This window comes from Nuphar pumila, chromosome 12 (assembly GCF_984573655.1).
Source record: "Nuphar pumila chromosome 12, dmNupPumi1.hap1.1, whole genome shotgun sequence".
NCBI classification, from domain to species: domain Eukaryota; kingdom Viridiplantae; phylum Streptophyta; class Magnoliopsida; order Nymphaeales; family Nymphaeaceae; genus Nuphar; species Nuphar pumila.
The window spans coordinates 101,146,328-101,169,007 of record NC_143260.1 but is presented as its reverse complement, the minus strand read 5'-3'; the positions used below and the strand labels follow the sequence as shown (position 1 = coordinate 101,169,007).

The following is a 22,680-nucleotide window of genomic DNA, read 5'->3' as shown; positions in this document are numbered from 1 at the left end:
GCATATTAATATGAATATCAACCATGGGAGGGCTGACATTGTATTGAGGATATGGTTTTTAAACTCCAAAATAGTTTATACCAAAATCATTTTTAGAGAGTTGCATAAGATTAATAAAATTCTTTCATAAATTGACTTGTGTGATTCTTAATTCATGCCTTGTGTTAGATAAATCATGAACAATATGTGGTACATCAGATGCATGTTTGGCTTGATATTAGATCCCTATAAATGATTTAAACGTTCAAGAATATGATTCATTTTTATGAAAACCGAATTTTGGTTTGTGAAAAAACATTCTTTTGGGAAATCGATTATATGGGGTTCTTGATTTTTTTTTGTGGATCCTTTTTATGAATATAAACTCTGAAATGTCAGCATGCTTAAATGTATGCATACATGTTTATGATGTGTTATATTAAATCAAATCATATAAAAGCATGTTTGTATGGTTTAGTTAATGAAAAACATGAATTTAATTATGTGTTAGCTAAAAAATGTATTTCGTCCTGGATTTTTATTTTGACCAGTTTGAAAGAATTGATTGAATTTCCTAAATGGTGAACCTAAAAATTCTTTTAAAGGGGGTATTTCAGACATTTACAGGAAGTCTAAAAAAATTTGGCTTCATTTGATGTTCGAATTTGAAAATACGACCTCTACAAGTTAGAGTAGAATTTTTGTCCTAACAGAAATTCTATAGTGACTGCACAATCATATTGATTTTATTTCTCCCAATCTGCTTTATGTTTATGAACAAAAGTTTTATTAGTAATAGTTTACATATTAATAAAGACCCAGTAAAAATTTCAGGCACATATTAATTCTATTTTGTGAATTAAAAATCATGAAAGTTGATTCCAGAAACTTAGAATTTTCGAACTGTAGTCTATCCAAGAATAAGAATAGATTGTAGTGCATGAATTTTAATTCTCATATGACATAGGGTTTAGACCGAATTTTTTGTGAAAAATTTTGTTAGACATGCCCATCTAACTACATTAAAAATTTTAAAATTTAATTCAATCTATATTTTTGTTGGTTGATGATTCTTTGGTAAGACCAAACTGGACATGTATACTCAGTTAGCAGAAAACTAGTTTCAATAAAATATATATTTTTCTTTGATCTCGAATGAGGTTGATACAAGGTTTGGGGTTATAGTTAGCTAAAACATCTGAGCATCTATAGTGAAAATTTCAAAATTTTATGGCTTATATTCAGACTATGGCAGAATTTACATCCGCTAAATTTTGTTCATGACTAGTTTGATATAAATGGGTTTTAGAGCTGGTTCAATTGGATACATACCTTGTTTAAGTATAGCGGGTGATCCTAATTATGTTAATTATGCTAATTATGTTGGTGTTTGGTTATAAATATGTGACTATGCTTATGTTGTAATTTTCAATTGCAATTGCAAGGCTAAATGAATGCATGCTATGTTTACATGCTTAAATGAGAATGATATGCAACATATGTTTATGACATGATGCTAGGGCATGTATCATGATGTTAATTGCTACGGTTATATAATATAATATATGAATTGTATGTTGCACATATGAATGCTCCCATATGAGCTTTTCAGTTTAATAAATTGAATCATGCTATTTGAGCATAAGCTATGAAGGTTGTATATGCTTATATGGATGTGCAGTTAGACATTGAGAGACATGCTTGCACTTTTCAATTGATGATGCATGGTTTAATAAACCAATGAGGTGTCATTGGTGCATGAATATAACCCATTGTGGCATGGTTGTTATTGTGTTACATGATATGTAAGATATGCGTGCACATGGGACCGCTCATGAGTAAGCAAGGGGTTTGATAAGAACCCAGTGGGGTGTTGAGATGCACCAAGATATCAAAATGAATACACCTTGCACACACACATAATAATATGGGATCACCTTCACAGACAATATGCTTGAATGGCTTAAAGAACTTGATCATAATGAATGAGTTATGTAATTTATTGAGCTAATAAGTTGTGCAACTACCAAGATGAGTAGTATGTTGCTCATGCCTTAAAGACAATGTAGCAAGTGACCCTAGAGGGGTACTTGGTTTTTTTAGTCTATGGTGATATATAGGCACAAGAGATAAAAACATATGGAACCTTAATAACCCAATTAGATTCAGGCTTACCTTGGACAAGATAAGTGGTACAAAACTTCGTTGGACTATCTTGTGTTTATTTGAGAACAACAATGTCTTACTTGGGTCTCCAGTCTTTAGAGTTAGGCAGCCATGACTAACAATGTGTATTAGGTTGTAGGTACATGTCTTCTACAAAAGTGATTAGGGTGTATCCTCAGAATCTCAACTACTGGTGGGTTTTCTCTTAGTCACGGACCGCCCTCAATGGATCAGTTTAAGTAAGTCACTCAGAGAATTAAAATACCTCAAATAACAAATACACAATTGATCTTCTCTGAGGATACGATTGTACTGTGAGTACCCGCATGCGGGTAATAAAGAGAAACTTAAAGCCTTAAGCTCAATCACATTTATGTATAAAAACTTGTGTAAAAATATGCCATAATAAGTAAATTGCATATTCATAATATTGTTCTTGATTTATGGCATCTTACATACAAATATAATTTATGTATGTTTAGTTGAATGCTTTGTGGTTTAATCATACAATATAATGGTTTTAACTAATATTTTATGTTGTGTGCACTTAGTTTGTATATGCATGATTAGTTATGGTGTTTTCTATTAAGACTCGTTATAGTCTGACCCCCCTCTGCTTTACAAATGTCCAGCTAACGAGTAGGTTGATGGAGCAGTTGCGAGATGCTACATGGGCACCAAGTGAACTATCAATTTGAATCCTGAGAACTTTGTTTTGAATTGATTAATTATTCAATTTAAACTACTTCTATAAACATTACAAATACCTTAATAAAATCACATATTTTATACCAAAGTCGCTGAGATAGTGTAAACCTCCTTTTTGTAACCCTCACTTAAATGTATATTCGTACCTTGTTTTTTTGAGGACCTCATGAAGCACACAAATATAATTATTGTAAACCTTCTTATTATTTATTGTAGAATTTCAAAAAATTACAATACTTGGTTGTTGTTCATAACAATTATTTATAAAGTACCTAAAATCACAAATCCACCATTTTTTGTTATAATTCAATGAACTTTTCTATTATAATTCATCAGACATTTCATGATATAATTCAGCAAACATTTTATAATTCAGCAGACATTTTCTATTACAATTCAGTAGACATTTCCTGTTATAATTCAGTAGACATTTATAATTCAACAAACATTTCTTGTTATAATTTTGTAGACATTTAGAAAATGTTTTAAAACTATATACAATTTACTTGTAATATTCAAAACTACATACATTCATTCTCAACATATATTTAAATGGTTCTATGTATTCAAATTTAAACTGTGAAATATAAATTCAATTATAATTGCATTTATAACCATGTATAAAATATTATTTACTTAATTATAATAATTTATAATTATGAAACATTATTCACTTTTGTAGATGCCTCAGGCATACTAATAACTCCTTGTTAACCCTAACATAGTTATTGATAAGCTTATCTTGATCTTGTATAATAGACTCCTATTCAACAAGCATATCCTTCAGTATGCAGATTTTATCATATGCAAGAGCCAATTTTGCACATGCTCTACTTGCAATCCTTATGTGCTTTTAACTCGTTAAGGGACCCTCCTCCTCCTCCTCAATAGTCGTTTTTTCAGAGGGATTGCCTATAAAATGTTGGGATTAAGCATCTACATCGTCATCATCGCCAACAAGTACCATACAAGACAAAACAATATCTTTACCATTGTTGCACCAGTCTTCAAGTTTGGAGAAGAATAGGATGGGGTAATCCATTGTCCCAACAAAACAATTTTGCTAACTTGCTAGGGTAATCATTTGGTTGTTAAACATAGCCAAGTTATCATACCACTCGACTTTTCATTTGGCGCTCAACTTCATTTATGTTGCGCAACCAAATGTCTATCCTCGTGATGGCCTTTGCTTGCACAACCACATCCTGATTCTCCTTATTTTCTTCTGCAACTTTTTTAGGGGCCCTACTTTACCTACATAATAAAGTTCCATTCATGTTAATCCTATATTGCATTCCTTATAAACAAGTATAAAATATTATAAAAATTATTTATATTTGCCCGAGTCAACCTTCACAATTTTAAGTAATGGGCACTATAGAGAATGTGATGACCATACCCACTTTGATCAATCCCTTATTCATTGCTTGACCAACTCCATATTGCAACATGTGAAAATTCAGGAAGAATGTGACCTCTCAGAAGCCTTCCAATAGATATGTTCTTGCATATCCAAACCTGCAATGATTCATACAAGGATTAACACATATTAATACATAGTATATTATATCATCCATGTTAAATAATATTTTAGTTTAAATCAATAATTTAGGTAAAAAAAAGAATAACTACCTCCAACAACACCAGTATGCCAGTGATGCATATTCTTTCAGTCATCACGCTACTCAGACCTGCATATGCAAGTGCAGCTACTCCACATATGTATTGGTCGACGCAAAATAAGTCTTTCACCAATTTAATATATAAACTACAAATTGACTTTTCACCATTGTCGATAAATACTCATGTGCCCAAGATGTAGAGCAAAAATGCTCTCAGATTCTTATATCAACCTTCCCTCCAACCCAAGTAGTTTTTCCTTCATTCCCCTCATCTTACTACAGTCAAAGTGATTTCTCATCTATGATAACCTTAGCCTTTCTCCTAGGAATCCATCGTTCTTCGCTCTGAAATAAATATCACACGTGTGCTTAAAATCTCTCCACTGATGTTCACTTACTAGTTTTTCATGACACTTAAATTCGATGTTTCATGTCACATCCTCTAACGTGATGATCATCTCAATATCTTCAAACTAGAATGTCTTGGTTGGCATATTCTAGAATTGCACAATAGCCTCTAAGGTGGGGTGATTGATGTTCCATGGTGTTATCTCTAAGAAATTTTAGAAATGCATACGATCAAGATTATCCTTTGCATCCTCCGATATAGATAAAAGCCATTGGTCTGTTTGGAACCAGTAGAACCGGTACATGTGGCATGTTGGATCACTCTTCTCACTTTGCAGCACCTATAATTTATATTTTGATTTAATAAATGAATGAATATGATTGCAAACAACTTAGAAACATGCATATACAAAATAACAATGAACCAAAGTACTTGTCGAGGAGCATCAGACCTTCTTCCTCGCTTTGATCTTTTTCTTAAATCTTGCACTTTTTTCTCTGCATCCTCCTCTTGTTGAGGTACTTCTTCCCCTTTATGAGGTTCCTCCTCCTCTCTTCTATCATCCACATTCTCCATAGTTGTGTCTTTAGCTTCATCTATCTGCTCATTAAGGTTAATAACAACCTCATAGTAAGTGCACGGGTCAAACTTCTTGTTTGTTAAGTCTCCTCCATAGATACTTTCAGGATGAGAGACATGATTATGACAACAAACTCTTCATCATTTTTTGCACATTTTGCTTCAGTTTTGTGCCAATCATGAGTTAACTATAATTTGGCTAGCATTTCATGTGTTTTTTGTTACTCTTTTATGGGTGACTAATAATTGAGCATGCATTTTTTATGGTAAATGTTAGACAAACAATATTTTGGCCATGAAGCGGGGTCTCTCTCTATTTACGTGTTATGCTTCTTATTTATATCGTAGTACATAGAATTACCCAGTATATAGTTTTTCTTCTTTGACACTTCTTGTTATGCTCCAACACTAGTAGATGGTGCGGGTGTGAGCCCCTCAGACACAGACTTCTCGGTTACCATACTGGGTCAAATTTTGCAAACTCTACCTCTAACAAAAGCTAACTCATAAAATATTTTTTATAATAGATAGACCTTAAGAAGTTTTAAAAAGATATCTTACAATAGATATAAAATTATTGCATTTGACATTAAAGTATACATAACACTAAAAAACACAAAATTTATTCATCAATGAGCAACATTGTTGCATACAAAACAACTTAAAAGAAATTATGCATTCCAAAAAAATAAACAAAAATACATGCTTAAAAAGCATCAAACAATGTTTAATTATATCATATAAGAAAATAATTTACAATGCCTCTAGGCATTAAAAGATAAAAGTGCTCATAGCCATCACCAAGGTGTGGTTAACTCGTTGTCTCACTATAGAAGGAAGAGCCTCAAACCATTAAACCAAGCAGTTGAACTACTATTTAACTCTATCAATAAAACTCAATATTTAGGAAGGTAAACCAATATTGTAATAGTTTATTATATTTTTCAATGTATTGATTGTAGGCATAATTTCTATATGAAAGATAAAGAGATGTATAAGAGAGGAGATGCAATAATATAGAAGAATATTAAAATATTAGGCTCAATTTCTTGGTATTTTATAAACATTGAAGAAAAAGTTATTGAAAAACTCATCAAAAATATTATGCATACCAAAAAACACTCATCGTTAAGAATGTGCTTACCAAAAAACTCGCCATTGATGAATATGAAAAACTCAACAATGAATTGTCGAAAAAAAGTGGTCAGAAATAATTATTGAAAAAGTCACCAATTTTCTTTTTTTGAAGATCATAAAAGTTGGGGATTGATGTAACTTTTTCAATAAATCATTTTAAAACAATATTTTCAATAAAAACATTTATGCAAATCGTGCATCAAATAATAAAAACTAGTTCATATTAGTGGTAAAGTCTGGGTCGAACTTAGGGAACGGAAAAAATACTTTGTATTCCATAGTAAAGCTAAACTACTCTTTATTACCTTGAAAATTAAAAGATTAATTAACTGAATAGACAAGAGTGCAACCCTCTGCAGAGGGCTTAAACAAATAAAAATAAAGTGCCTTATTACAAACCTAAATTGAATAAATAAAATAAATCATAATCCAAAGAAAGAAAAAAAGTCTTCAGTGCTTGAGTTTCTTGTCCCTTCCTTGAGCTTTGGTTTTCTTTTTTTTTTACTTGTTTATGCTCTTTGAGGGGCTCTGAGGGGCCGGGCCGTTTGAGGGGACTTTAGAGGGCTCTTCGAGGGTACTTTTGAAAGCCTACCACATGTCTAAACGCTTGTCTGCTATAATCAAAAGATAAAACACAAAAATACGAAGACAAACTATGAGAAAATCAAAGGTTCGTATGAAGAAAAATCATAAAAATAAAATAAAATAAACTCATATGAAATGACTACCTACATTAAACTAACCCACTACACTAAAAGACAAAATAGCAAAACAAACTAATTGACAATCAAGAATCTAATTTATAACAACTAATAAGTTATGGAACTAACAAACTATGCAACTACCTTAAAGCAAATAAAACAACTATTTATTGAAACAAGAAAAACGTGAATTAAATTAACTACTACTTAAATTAAATAAAATTAATTACCTTGTATAATATAAAACAAAATATGAATTAAAACTAATACTTAATAAAATCTAACTTGTAACAAACTAACACTGATTTAGCTAATTTAATGATTAACTTAAACTATGTAATTTAATAAATTGAAATCAAAAGGCAAGAAATCGACTAACTATTTTATTTTTCATGCAAAAATTAAAAAACAAAGCTAACTAAGATTAACGTAAATGAATCTAATCTAATCTAATTTAAGAAGTATGAACTAGTGTTATCTACAAAAAATTATAATTAAGCTAAACTATCAAAAGAAAATACATGATTATGAATGCCAAAGATAATTCGATGAAAGAGTAAATCAAACTATTTTTTTAACAAATTGATCTAATTACGAGACTAATCTAATTACTGTAAAAATAACAATTGATGTGAATTAAAACAACTAATTAAAGAGACTAATTACAATTTATCTAACTTGGCTAATAATCTAAGTAATTAAAAATGATAACTAATGAATTAAAAAATAATTTATACTCTAAGTGCTAAACTCAAAATTTTTGGAATTAAAAATAACATGAACTGATTAACCTATTGAACATGAACATATGAATTAAGGTTAGATCTGATTACCAAAAATAAAAAGAATCAAAAGTTATTATAAAAACCTAAATTGGCTAATTAAAGAAACCTAAATTAATTAGCAAATAACAAAAACTTAATTTAAATTAAATATAAACCAAACCCGATCCAATCTAAGTGAAATCTATGGTGGTTGTGGGAAAACACCTAACTACATGCATCGATTCAATTAAAATAATACTACTCTGCATAAAAATCAAGGAAATCGGCTAACTAAACTATATATATATATATACTTTTTTCTTTTCTTTTTCAGATGATGAAACTAAAACTAAACTAATCTAAATATAATGAATATGCAGTGATCAAACGATATTACATGCAATGATATGATCCATGATATGCAAAAACTAAAACTACAGTGAAATGAGGAAGAACAAGCAAACCATACGATTCACTTCCAACGGATGGGTTGAGAAGAAGAAGATGGTTTCTCCGTTACAATCATACGCAGCTCCAATCTCTCTTCAAAAATAAGGGCAAGAAATACCGACGATGACGGGGTTTAGAAGAAAGAACGAGAAAGAAGAAGAAGAAATAACATCGGGGAAGAGAACCAACTTGAGAAGAGAAAAGGGAGGAAGAAGAAGAAGAAGATGTAGAGAGGAGTGAGAGAAGGGGATGCAGATCTTAAGAGTAAAAAATGTGGGCTGCTACTGGAAAAAGTCTATTTATAATAAAAATTATGTCAAAACATGATTTTCTATGGAAGTCCAAAAAAATTTCAAAAATTCTAAAACAAGTCTTCCTCAAAAATGTGTTTTTTAAATGAGGTTTTTCTTAAACTAATTAAAATTAGTAACTACTCTCATAATCTAATTAAACTACAAATTAAAAACTTCTAAATTAAATAAAACACTAAAAAATGCAGGCAAGCTTTAAAATTGGCGATTTTTGATATTTTCCATTTCAATGTAGTTTCTCGAAACTAACAATAAAAATATGTTTTTAATGTGATTTTCTATAAATCATGCATAAAATAGTATGAATAAAATATAAAAATATATGCATGATCAGAGATCATAAAGAAACCCTAGAATGTGAGAAAATGACCCTAGGGTGTAGACAATCACTTTTTATGCCCCTGAAGAGTCACATTTATTCTATTAAAAAACTGATAAATATGAAAGAACACCACACATTTAGATATGCAGTCTTACTATAGTATTTACGTAGTTAGTAACGTATTTGCATCTCTCCGCATAATTATATATGTGATATTCTTATAAAATATGTGATTTTACTCTGTTATTAAAGGAGGTTCATATAAGTTTTATTCATGTACTTGGTGAGGACTACCAAAAATAAGGTGTGAATATACATTTAAGTGAGGGTTACAAAAAAGAGAAAGAAATATGGTCCCCATGATATCCCACAACTTTGTTATAAAATATGTAATTTTACTAAAGTATTTGCAAAGTTACCATCATACAGAGGTTCACACAAGTTATATTTATGTGCTTCGTGCAGATCGCAAAAAATAGGTTCATATATACATAAGTGATGGTTAAATAATGGATAAAGGAGGTTCACACGGTTTCTCACAATTTTGGTATAAAATATGCAATTTTGCTAAGATATTTGTGATTTTACAATTAAAAGAGAAGATCGCATAAATAATATATTTTTTTATGCGCTTCTTGAGGAATGCAGAAAAATATGTGTGAATATACATTTAAGCGAGGTTTTGCCTTGCCTGATAGAAGAAATGATATATTGTGCAAACTTTGTGAGGTTCACTTGTGTGAAGGGTAAAAAGGTCTTAAAAAGTTTCCTATTTGCAATTTTAGAAAGCGAGTGGATTTCAAAATTTTTAAGGTATTTGGAGAAACACATCATATTTATCTTACAACATAATCATTTTTCGTAAGGAAAAGAGTTTTTTACTCTTACCTCTCGAGAAAGGAACCTATTCTAGAATATGATTCAATCCTAGCCTTCTAGCTGATGAAATTTGGATGGTTGGATCAGTATTTAGCCTAATCGTCCATTGTATGGCTACAAAACATGATAAGCTACTCGTGACTAGACTCATGTTTGGCATGTAAAGAGCCTGTTCGAACTTGTTAGGCTCATCTAAACTCGTGTAGGCTTGTTAATTAATAATAAATATATTTTATATACATTTTATGCCATAAAGAGAAGATGGTTGAAGTGTTTGTCGTGCAAGCAATAAGTTTAGAGTTAAAATCTTATTGCTTCTAAGTTTGAAACAATTATTATTATTATTATTGTAAATGAGTCAGTTTGTATAACACGCCAATTTTTAAGTCCCGAAAACCATGAATTTTTTTATATCTTTAAATACTTTTATAAAATTGCAGCGAAATAATAAAATGGGACTAAAATTTGGTGCACTACTTCTCATTTACATTCACATTCACACGTGCATTTGAACTTAGAAATTAGGCATTCATGTATGAAATAAATGTTCATATATGTCCAGCATTAATAATAAAAGTCCAATTATCAAATCAAAACAAATATCAAAGTTTTTTGAGAAACTAAAATGCTCTTATTCTAGAACTTTAATGGTTTGGGAAAGGTATGACTTAATCCCCGTCCCAACCTCCCGCCATCGCACATGAGCTCACTCACTTCTTAAAAATATTAAAATTTCATAGGGCCAGACAAAACTTGTCTTATTAGGGTAAAGCTATACTAAACATGTAATCTAGAATTCATAAGCAAAAATTGCTTCAGATTTCCATGCATTTAACAAATCAAATAGGACAAAAGTTTAAGAGGTTTTTGCAAATATCTCAAGTGAGCATGCAATTGTAAAAGTTAATATTTATCCATCATTCATTCAAACTTAAATAAGTAAAAATGCAGGAACAGTTAAAAATGTATATACTTACCAATGCAGAAGCCATTCATATACATGAACCAATTCTTATATTTAACTATCTTTTCTTTCTTATATGAAGCATGTCATATATTTTTAATGCACACACACTCTTGTCCGCTTTTTAGCCCCGTGGGTACAAACACGAGCATATACCTAGATCAGGGACGTAGCGCAGACAATGTTTTTATAAATGAGTAGCTTTGGCCTGACCGAACACCTTTTACTAATATTGGGTGAGGGATCACAAGTGCGAGAGAAGCTCTCAACACCACCATCTTGATGCATCAAACTTCCACTTATGAGTTTCTTCTCTTTACGCTGCAGTCTATTGCATAGGATTTTATCTATCTTCGTGGTTGGAGAAGAGCAACCTTTCATGCTCAAATATATATTCTCACAAAGCTATTTGTATTGCTTGCCCTATCCTTGCAAGCCCTTACTTTAGTGTTACAAATTTCACTTATTTAAATTAAATGTCTTACATGCAACACCATATTAGAATCCATCAAAGATGATTCGGCCACTTCGGGACCAATGAATGCGAGTTTAAAATATTGTATTCGATAACATACTTGTATTTCTCACTTTGCAAACATGTGTGCATATACATAAAAAATATGATAAACTTTCATAACTTTGCATGTATAATATCAACAATTAAGTATTCACACGTCATATTGTGCAAACTCATATCTCTATTAACCCATTTTTGGAAAACTCGCCGAAAATCATAGGTACTAAATTATACTCTCCAAATTTTACTGTGAATTCCCCTATGTCTCAAGAAAGCAATCCAAGAAACATAACTGAAAAACTCATTATAATAAAATCAGGAAAATTCTATGACTAAACCCTATTTAGGAAAAATACAAGACAGATCCTTCCATCTGCAAAAATTTATTCTCATTTAAAAAATTTCTCGAGGCCTACAGAGAAATATTTTTATAAAACCATTTTTATAGGATTATCTTATACAGGTAGCTTTCACCAAGATTTTTCCTGATTTGTTTTGATGAGTCTTGGTTGGGACTTTAGAACCATAAAAAACGTGGGTCGGAATAGAAAACCTGTGCTTTGTTGCAATAGAGGTTTTTGCCTTAATATTGTTCCAAACGAAGCGAAACAAGATTTTAAATTTAAGCTCTTGATATGTAGAACACTTCATTATTTTTGTTTTAATTTATTGGCTGTGTTTTCATAGAGATATCAATTTTTTTCTGAAATAGGTTAGGATAAAAAATAAGGACAGGAAAGCCAATATTCAAACTCATGCAAGATCCATTAAGCAAGATTAAAATTCAAGTTTAAAACCCATACAATCATGATTTTTGATACTCTAAATATTGTTATATCATCATACAATGCATATTTGATCAGATTCATGTTAATCTTGCTAAAACAATAACATACATCATCAAAGAATCACAAAACCTTTAAAAAATATTTTAAATATGATTACATCTATACAAGAATCATAAAAAACCCTAAACAATCATAAAAACATGAATTCTTTATACAATAACATACTGTTTAATCATGAAAAACCCTAAAAAAGATGAACTCTCCTTATCAAAACATCAAAACCCTAAAAGCATTTTTGCCAAAACCTTCTTTAAAGTATTTTTTTGCATACAAGAATATGTATTCAAGCATATAACGATTTGTTAAGACTTATAAAACCTAATATTAACCTATTAAACATATTGAAACAAATGAGATCTAACAAATAACAAAAAAGAACATTTCCCCAAATTTGCGAAAAGTCCAACTCTGTCCAATTGTTACAGAAGCTACAAATTTTTTTATTTAGTGGTTAGAGCTAAAATTTTCACAGTTTATACAAATTTTTTTCAGCTTTCCGATGCCACAAACTGTTTATAAAAATTCATTGATATGAGGAAGTTACAAACGTTTTGGTGCAAACCTACACTTTTCTATTCTAACTATCACAGATCCATACTCAGTCCATGAACATGACTCAAAATTTTATAGATGCAAAATTTTGTTAGCTTTCCAATACAACAAATCATTAATTAAAACTCTTCTGGATGAGGGAGATACGAGTGATTTACTGGTTGGGTGTTAGGTCATAAATGCGTAATTACCGAATATTTTTTTTAGAAACCCGGTAATACAAAACATGTATTTTCCTATAAAAATGATCATAGAAATCATTTTAATTTTTACAAAACATTAGTATGAACATAATCTATTAATCCAAATCAAAATATATAGAAAAATAACTAGGTAACATGCATATTTTGCAGTTGTTACAGTTTTATTTTATGAGGAAATAGTTTTGAGAGAAAATGTTTTTTAGAGGGGTTTTCTTTCGAAAACCCCTTTCTATCACATGCATAGTCAGCCCTAAGCCAAACCCACGTGTGAGAGGCATGGTTTAGGGTCTGTACATATGAAAAATAGAAGGAATTCATACCCACGAATTCTGTTTTACGTATAGAGTATAAAACTCCCTACTTTTTTGACAAAAAATTAGTCCTATACATGTAGATCGCTCTTCTAACATGAATCAACCATCCAACATGAACAATGACCTCGCCCACGACCTTCTTACTTTCTTCACATGATCGTGGATGCCTTCCTTGCTGAGCCAAGGGTAAAAACACAAATGGTTTGGTATGGAAAAATGAGAGAAGAAAAGAGATTTCTTAGAGAAGTCTAAGAAAATTTAGAAAAAGGCAAAAAGAAGGCAAATAGTGAGGGCGTGAACCCCTCATCTATTTTATACTATTAGGGTTGGAGTTAATCCTAGCCCTTGATCTTAGATCTATGTTAGTTTTCATAAACTTCTATTTTTTTTTTTCTTTCTTGATCCAACCCCTTCTTCAAATTGGACTCTCTAGGGGGTGACAACCCCCCCCCCCCCCCCCCCTTATGGAGTCTTGTTTTGTAAAAAAAGCCAAGATTTGATTAGTCAAATCTTACATTAAAATTTGGTAAGTTTTATCTTAACTCTTGAATCTCAATTTTTTTTTTTATTTTAAAGTTTAAGTAGGAGTGCCACAAAGGATGGGATGACCCACTTATGAACTCCTACCAGATTATATAATTTAATTAATTCTTAAGTTCTATTATATTAAAAGAAAATTTTAATTAATTTAAACGAAATGCAAATTCAATTCTTTACAAATTCAAATGTGAAATTATATGAAATGCCATTAGACTTAAGTATGAATAGATTTCACCCATAAAATTTTAAACTTTCATTTATTTAAATTATTCATTTTAAATATCCCTTAAAAGGTTAATTTGAATTCTTCAAAAATAATTTTTGAAAAATTTGAAACTCCATAAGATTGATGAGACCCTTAGGCGTGCAGGGGCATTTGCTTCATACTTACTTTTTTTCTAAATCCTACAAACCCTATAATATAATGCCTACAAAAATTTAAAAATTTTGATTTACCATTCAATAAACAGGAGTGCAAAAATTCAAGAAAATTCCTCAAAAAATTATGGTCATTACAGTTTGAATTGGCTTACTGGGTTAAGGGTTTAAATTCCATTATTTTTAACTTAAAGAAATACGTTTTTTTTAAATGAGTTTGCTCATGCTTGACTTGTTTAGCTGAGGCTTTTCATGAACTCAAACTCGGCTCAAGTCCATACAATACATGAGCCAAGCTTGAACACCTTCCATTCAGTTCGTTCGGTTGGTTTACCAGCCCTAGATGTAAGTACTGGGTCTGATTTGGTTTGGACTCGTGTGAGTGCAAATCCATATCTGTTGTTGAGGTGTTGGTACTGGGTCTGAACTCAGTCTCTACCGGGTCTAATATAAGAAAAAACCATACCTGGGTCCTATAAAGATTAGATGAACCAATTTGGTCCAAACCTCTTAAAATAATTATATTTTATGTTTTTTATATTGAAAAATTATAGGTCTTAAGCAAAACTCAAGTCGGGTCCGGGTCTGGTACAAAATTCACAAACCATACCCCCCATATACTAATCGGATCCTTTGGATCTCACCAAGTTTTTAATTGGACCCTGACTCTATAGGGTTTGGGTATGGGTCAAATACGACTAATTGACACACCCTAGTTGTGAGGCTAGCATCGAATAAGATGGTTCCCAGTCATATACCGTATGATGGCATCCATGTGATTATTTTACTTTTAGGGTTTTCCTCTCCCCCAGCGTGTGATTTGTGGTTATTTTACTTTTAGGGTTTTCCTCTCTCTCTCTCTCTCTCTCTTGTTTCCTCCGAAAGCGCCTTTTGCGAAGGTAAGCCCCCCGTTAGGGTTTTATCGTCTTCGTTCTCTTCGTTACATCGTGTTGTCTTCGCGAAAACATCGCTTCTGTGCATGATTTCGTCCTTTCTTGTCTCTTTGGTTCTTTGTCTTTTTTTTTTTCGGGTTAAAACGATCAGGAATGGAGGAATTAGGGTTAGGGTTTTGATTCTTGGTTAATATTTGTCGTCTTCCAGCCTCAGATGAAGGTTTAGGGTTTCTGTTCGTTTATGTTTTTGGGTTTAAATTGGTTCGATGGAGTTTGGGAAAGGATATCCGTGTTTTCCGCCTTTATGAATGTGAATCTTGGGAGTTCTTTTTGGGGGTTTAGGGTTTCGTATATGAATGTTGATTTTAGGGGTCCGCTGGGAGGGCGAGCACTTTCTCCATTTGGGTTTTATGTTTCTGTTGAATTTGCTGGCTTTGATGTGCTTTGTCACTCTAGATTTGCGATAGTGGTGGTGATTTCGTTGTAACTCCTATCTGTTTCGTTTGTTGTTGCCTTTGTGCTGAATGATGATTCGGAGGAGTTCTTGTTTTCTGAATCATTGGGATTGAACTTGGTGGTAATGGTCTTGGGCGATGTTTTTGGGAGTTGGATGTTGAAATGGAAGAAAAATCAACTTTTAGTGGATGAATTTTTATCTCAGATTGACCTATCGTGGACTTTCCTATTTCCTTGCCACGTAGGTGTTGGTTTTGGTGGCACCCTATAAGCAGAAGGGTATCTGCATAGGTCCTTCCCTTCCATGTTCAGTCTATGACCCAGAGATGTCGGAATTGAGCGTGACTTTCTGATTTCTTCATGGGTTTTAAGGTGCTCCTAGCCTGAGATATTAGTTTCTCAGTCTGAAGTGGATATTGTGTCTATTATTTGTTGATGCTTAAACACAAATATATTCCTCTTTTTTTTTTAAATATAAATTTGTTTGATGCAATTGGTATCACTGTTTTTGTGTTGAGATTACCAAGGTGGTTACGTAGTTTCTTCTTAATATTAGTCTTGCAATTTCATTTTTTGCCTTTTGTCTTACCACAGCTATGTGTTTGATTCTATTAGTGTTTATCTTACTCGTCCAAAGAATGAAAGTGTTGTTGTTTGCCTTGTGAAAGACATGGTAAAAGCGAAGGGTAAGGCAACCATTGCTACTGGTGTAAGCTGCATAGCAGAGGTTGGACCCAAGGAGACGAAGACTGAGGTTACTGCTTCGGAGAAGAGGGAGGAAATGGTGGAGGAGTCTAGTCCATATGCAAAAGAGGATGAAGAGGTCAGCAAAGATGCTGAAGAGGTCAGCAAAGATGCTGAAGATGTGAAAGATGAGAATAAAGAAGACAAAGAGGAGGAAGATGTTAAAGCAGATGAGAAGAACAAAGAGGCGAGTATAGATGATGGAAAGAAAGAAGAGGTAGATGTTAAAGAAGTGGGTAAGAAGGAAGATGTGAAGTTGGTTGAGGAAAATAAGGAAGACATAAAGAATAAAGGGAGGAAAATGAAGATCACAAAGAAGGTAGGCCAATTAACACCAAAAACTCAGAGACCTGTTAGACTGATCAGATTGAGTAACAAGAAAAAAGTAGAAGCTGAAAATGGTGACAAGGGCACTGCAGATGTTAAAAAAGGTGAGGCGAGGAAAGATGTCAATGAAGATGAGAAGAAGGAAAACGTGAGTGTGGTTGAAGGAAAGAAGGAAGTAAACATGGGTGATGTGAAGAAAGATGCTAAGGAAGAAGAGAAGGAAGAAGTGAGAGTGGATGAGGGAAAGAAGGAAGAGCTAGCGAACAACAGCAATAAGAAAAGGCCGTATAAGGTGGAGGATTCAACAGAAGCTCAGAAAACTGAGAGATTGAGGAAGAAGAAAAAAGTAGTAGCTGAAAATGGTGAGGAGGTTGCCATGGATGCAGGAGATGCCGGTAAGCCATCTGGTTTTGTGCGAAAAGAAAGCATGGGTCTTATATTTATGTGCAACACAAACACAAAGAAAGATTGCTTCAAGTACAAGGTTCTGGGGATGCCTGCTAACAAAAAGGAGCTGGTTGCGAAGGTTTATGAGGGCATGCGGCTATTCTTGTTTGACTTTGATCACAGGCTGATGTATGGAATTTACAAAGCAGCTGGACCTGGAGGGTACAATATTGAACCCAAGGCTTTTAAGTCTGCTTTCCCATCTCAGGTTGGTTATACTGAACATTATTTGTGATAATGGAGGTTTTGTGATTATCATTAACTTTGTGCTATGCTTTCCCATTTCTAATATTAGCTTAGCATCACTAAGTTCAATAATAATGAGCAATAACATGCACATGCAAAACTTAGGTTATCTGATTGCATTTTGCATACTGTTGGACATCTCACTCATGCATATGTGTATAATATCTTTTGAACGTTTTTCTTTTATTTGACATACTAAACAAGTAAATATTATCTCAGATTTAAATGTTGAACAAGGAATTATGCAATATTACAACCTTATCTATAATACTTGATTACCTTTTTTAAGGTTCTTTTTCATGCCAAGCACCTGGTAGTGGCTGCATTTCTCCATGTACACCTCAAACTTTATGTATTTGGCAACTACATAAAGCTGTTGTGAAAACGTTATATATGTATATATGTTTTTAACTTTTTATGTGTGTGAATGTGATGCGTGCCTGTGCCCAGGGTACGAAATTTCGGGCAGGGGTTAGGCTTGGTTAGGTCAAGACAAGTCATATAGGCTGACTCGGGTAAGCAAGGTATAAGTTTTTGATAGGTTCAGAAAAATTAAAAGTTTTAAACTTTCCACAGAAAAACCCCAAATTTTGAGGGATGATTCTATACACCTTGAACTAAGTTTTGACCAAATTTGAAGGTTAGAGGACTCGAAACCAGGGAGATACAATTTTATGAAGTGGCGGATAAATTTAGGTTAAGTCGGTCTGACAGACCCGAATTGTAAAATCAAGTTCTCTGTACAAAGAGCTCAATAAATCATGAAATTCGGGGGGTTAAAACTAGACACCTTAAAGAACACTGAGTCCAAATTGTAAACTCAGATACTTCATGGTTTGGGCTGTGTGAGTTTGTGAGGTATGACCAGTATTGTGAAAAGCGTTGAGGCGTAGCGAGGCGCTCCACCAAAATCTGAGGCGAGGCATAAGCCTCGAGGCGCAAAGCGTACACCTCAAAAAAAATTTTTTATTTAAAAAAACTGTAAAAATTATATAAAATTATAAATAAATAAGAAATGTTTTAGTGAACCTTGGGAAGAAGAATCTCACATACCTTAGGAACTCTTGTAGCGTGTTACACATGTGCCCCTAGACGACCTTCAACATCCAACAGAAGTTGAAGACCGTCCCTAACACCACCCACGTGATGCGGTCCTTCATGAACAAGCCCGACCACCTGAATTGGGGGTTGAGGACGTTCAGGTCGATATCGTTCTGCAGGTTAACGTCGACGTTGATGCCACGCTCCGTCAGATACTGCCGCAAGTCAGCATTGATCTCGTTTGGGGAGTTGGCGACCTTGACGTGGAACTCCCAGACTAATTTCTGGCCGGTGTGGGGGTGGGTGGGTGGGGAGGTTGCCGTTCTCGTCGAAGAAGGTGAGGCCCAGTCGCAAGAGGCAGAGTGGCAGGCGGGTCGCCGACGCCTTCTCAGCAGAGGAAAGAAGAAGGTGAAAGAGGCGATGATCGGCGGCGGGTGGTGGCCGGCGGTGGCGGGAGACGAGAGGGGACGAAGTGGAGAGAGAAGGTTCGAGAGGGGACGGAGTGGAGAGAAGGTTCGAGAGAGGCGTCTGTGTCTTTTTTAAAGACACAGGTTCTCTCGAACCTTCGAGCATACAGGTTCGGGTCCGGGTCAAACTCGGGTCCGGGCCCATCCGATTTTCAATTGCGCGCCTCACGGTGAGGCACGCCTCGCCTCAAGGCGTACGCCTCAAGGCGCACGAGGCATACGCCTTGAGGGTTTTACGCTTTTTAAGTGTGCCTCAAGGCGAAAAGGCCCTCGCCTTGAGGCGTGGCACACTTTTTGCGCCTTGAGGCGCATTTTTAATAACACTGGGTATGACAAAATTCTGGGTTTGTTAGAATTCAAGGTGGGCTGAATGGAGTTGGGTAGGTTCGGCTGAATGGAGTTGGATAGGTTCTAACTTAGGTTCGGGTCAAGGTAAGGGCTTGGTTAACTTACTGGGTTTAGGATGACTCATGCGGGGTCTTCTACAATGACCTTAGTTGTCAAAAACTGTGGCTAGGCCGCCTAGGCGGGCAAGGCACAGGGCCACTGCCTAGGCTTATGGGTTTAGACGGTAGGGCCTTGTATATTGACTTAGGCTGCCAAGGTTGCCCCCACCTAGGCTGCACGGACATGGTTTTTATTTTTTTGTCTCATTCCTTTCTTTATTTTTCTCTTTTTCTTCTTCCTCCTGCCCCAAAATCTTTCGTTTTGTGTTCTCTTTTTCTTCCTCCTCCTTTCACCCTTCTGGCTTATCTTTTTCTTCCTTTTTCACCTTTTCTTTTTCTTTTTTTCCCTTTTTTCTTCTTCCTCATCTCTCCCCTCCACTCTTCTTTTTTTATTCCTTTTTCTCCCTTTTTATCTTTTTTCCATCTTTTTTTATTTTTGTTGTTTATATGTATGCATGCATTTTTGACACACAAATACACACACACACACGACACATATAAAATCCGTTTTTTCAGTTATTTAACTATCTATATATGGGGTTAATCTAACATTAAACCACTTGTGTTTAACACTAGATGGATTCAAACTTATTAAAATGACTAAAATACACTTAAAAGAAAGCACTTTTAAAAACACATGATTACTTTTTGATGTAAAAAAGGTAACTTTGATAGATGCGTAAAGTTACTTTTTTGGAAAAGGTGTTTGACTTTTCAATTCTCTTCAAGTTCAAAAGACCTATAATGACAAAAAAAGTAAGCGTGCATTTTTTAAAAATACCATTCTTTTAATGTTTTTTAGTCATTTTAATAATGTTAAATCCATCTAATGTCAAACACAACTAGTTTAATGTTAGATCAACCCATATATATATATATATATATATATATATATATATATATATATATATATATATATATATATATATATATATATGAGAACAAGGTTCATCTTATCCCCTTTTTTTTATGTCACCATTAAGACCTTCCAAATATCAAAGTTTTAAGTGTTTTATGCTCAATTTGAACCACTAGATGTGTTTATTAATACTTATTTATTGAGAAACAAACTTTGTTTCAAATTGATTTGATATAAAAAATGTGAACATCTTGTCATGAAATTTTAGTACGGTATCAACCGTACACATATGAGCATAAGGATGCTTAATCAATTACTTGTTCTCAATTCAACAACATTCATAAACACATCTAACAGTTAAGATTGAGTATAAAACATCTAAAAACTATGATTTTTGGAGGGTCCTAACAATGACTTAACGAAACAGGGGCAAGATAATCCTCATTCTCTCATTCTCATGTATGTATATAGATCTATGTAGTTAAAAGCACTAGGCGATGCCTAATCGGTAGATCTCTAAAAAGACTAGTCGAAGATTGGGCGGGACTAGTCGGTACTCCAATTAAAATATAGAAAAGTACACAAATATACATAAAAATATGTTAATTTCTTTTACTAATAAGATGTTTTCATTACACAAGTACAAAATTACACATGCTTTCACAAAATATATTAATATACATATATATAATTGTACACACAAATATATATATTTTTTCAATTATTCACAACATGTTCAGTATAATCAACAAAATATGCTTTAAATTAAAATAACATATTCATAACATAATCAATTAAAATTAACTATGCATGTTTTCAATGTTTCACCGGAAAAAATCCAAAAGCAAGGTAACACACACACATATATATAATAATAATAATAATAATAATAATAATAATAATAATAATAATAATTAATAACCTATGTCACATGGATGCGAGTATGGGTGCGGAGCAATTTCAAATTTTTTGGACATGGGGACATGGCTATAAATATAAATATATATATATATATATATATATATAACAATAATAAGACTCTATCAAAGTTGTGCCCATTAGGGGACACAACTATATATATATAACAATAATAAGACTTGTCTATATATATATATATAAATATCAATATTTTTTGTTTTATATGCCTTTTGCCCTAAAAAATGGACAAAAATAAACTCAGTCAAAGTTGACCGAGTTTAAAATGTGGACGGACTCAGCCCCAATGCGTTGAGCGAGTCCGACACTTGGGGACACAACTATATATATATATATATAACAATAATAAGACTTGGCTATATATATATATAAATATCATTTTTTTAGTTTTTATATGCCTTTTGCCCTAAAAAATGGTCAAAAATAAACTCGGTCAAAGTTGACCGAGTTGAAAATGTGGACAGACTCGGCCTCAATGCGTCGACCGAGTCTGACACTTGGTTAAGCATGTCTGCCCTGTGTTCGAAGCCACATCCCGTGTCTGCACCCGTGTTGGAGTGTGTCGACGCGGGTGCGTCGACCCTATAGTCGAGTCCGTATGACTTAGATAATAACTAAGCATGATTTCACAAGACAAATTACACAAACATACACACACATATACAATTATATATATACAAAAAATAACAAAATCTATATAAGAATAATAAATAACTAAACTGCCCTCATGCCTAGGCGGAGGCAACTTAGTCGCCAACTAGGCGCTCGGTTTCTAGTCGACAAAATTGTTACCTTTTAAGGTACCCCATCTAGGAATTGTAAAGCTTAGGCGTTTTACTTGTGCCTAGACCGACTGGGCGGACTAGGCGGTTTCTAGTCGAGGCTTTTGGCTACATCGATATAAAGTAATTAGATTGTGTGCAAGTTTTGGTGTATGTTCAATATTATGCAATTTCATGAAGTTTGCGACATGTTACATTGAATTACACACTTCATCCATAGTTACTATCATATGTTTTTACTAAATTTAACTATTTATTCTAAACTTTTTGCTTTTCTTGATATTTTATTTTTTTGGTCCCGCCTAGGCCGACTACTTTCACATAGGCTTCAATTAGTCCTTTTAAGGGTCCTTCGCTTAGGCTCCTACTAGCGCTTTCGACAAATAAGATAACAATTGGGTCAGTTGGTGGAGGTCGGGTTCACCAGGGATGGGAGATGTTGACCGTCGAGGACTCGATTTTGACCATGCCGGTTGAGTTGACCTTGGCAGTATCCTAAGCCCACTTGGTGAACTAGACATATTAGAGGTCAGCACACCAGAGAGAGAGAGAGAGAGAGAGAGAGAGAGAGAGAGAGAGAGAGAGAGAGAGAGAGAGAGAGAGAGAGAGAGAGAGAGAGATTCCAATTTTTTCTATTCCTTTACAAGCCAAAAGCAAGACCTATATATAGGTCAAGAGGGGCTCATAAAGCCTTACATAAATCACAAAATTAACTTTAAATTAAAACCTAAATCTAGATAAACCTCAAAAGGG

The 22,680-nt window shown here is 33.4% G+C and overlaps 1 protein-coding gene across 2 annotated transcripts in view; it reads left to right on the top strand.

Annotated features, from left to right (window-relative positions):
* The first annotated feature begins 15,063 nt into the window (after positions 1-15,063).
* The window catches only part of LOC149821333 (uncharacterized), a 32,512-nt gene continuing 24,895 nt past the window's right edge, over positions 15,064-22,680 (top strand). The window contains exons 1-2 of one of the 2 annotated variants that reach the window (XM_089981964.1): positions 15,064-15,182; positions 16,301-17,358. In XM_089981964.1, coding sequence (XP_089838090.1) covers positions 16,303-17,358 — 1,056 coding nt within the window. In that variant the 5' untranslated portion in view covers positions 15,064-15,182; positions 16,301-16,302. Of the gene's footprint in view, positions 15,183-16,247; positions 17,359-22,680 lie in introns of both variants that reach the window. The other variant, XM_089981965.1, reaches the window with a different exon arrangement.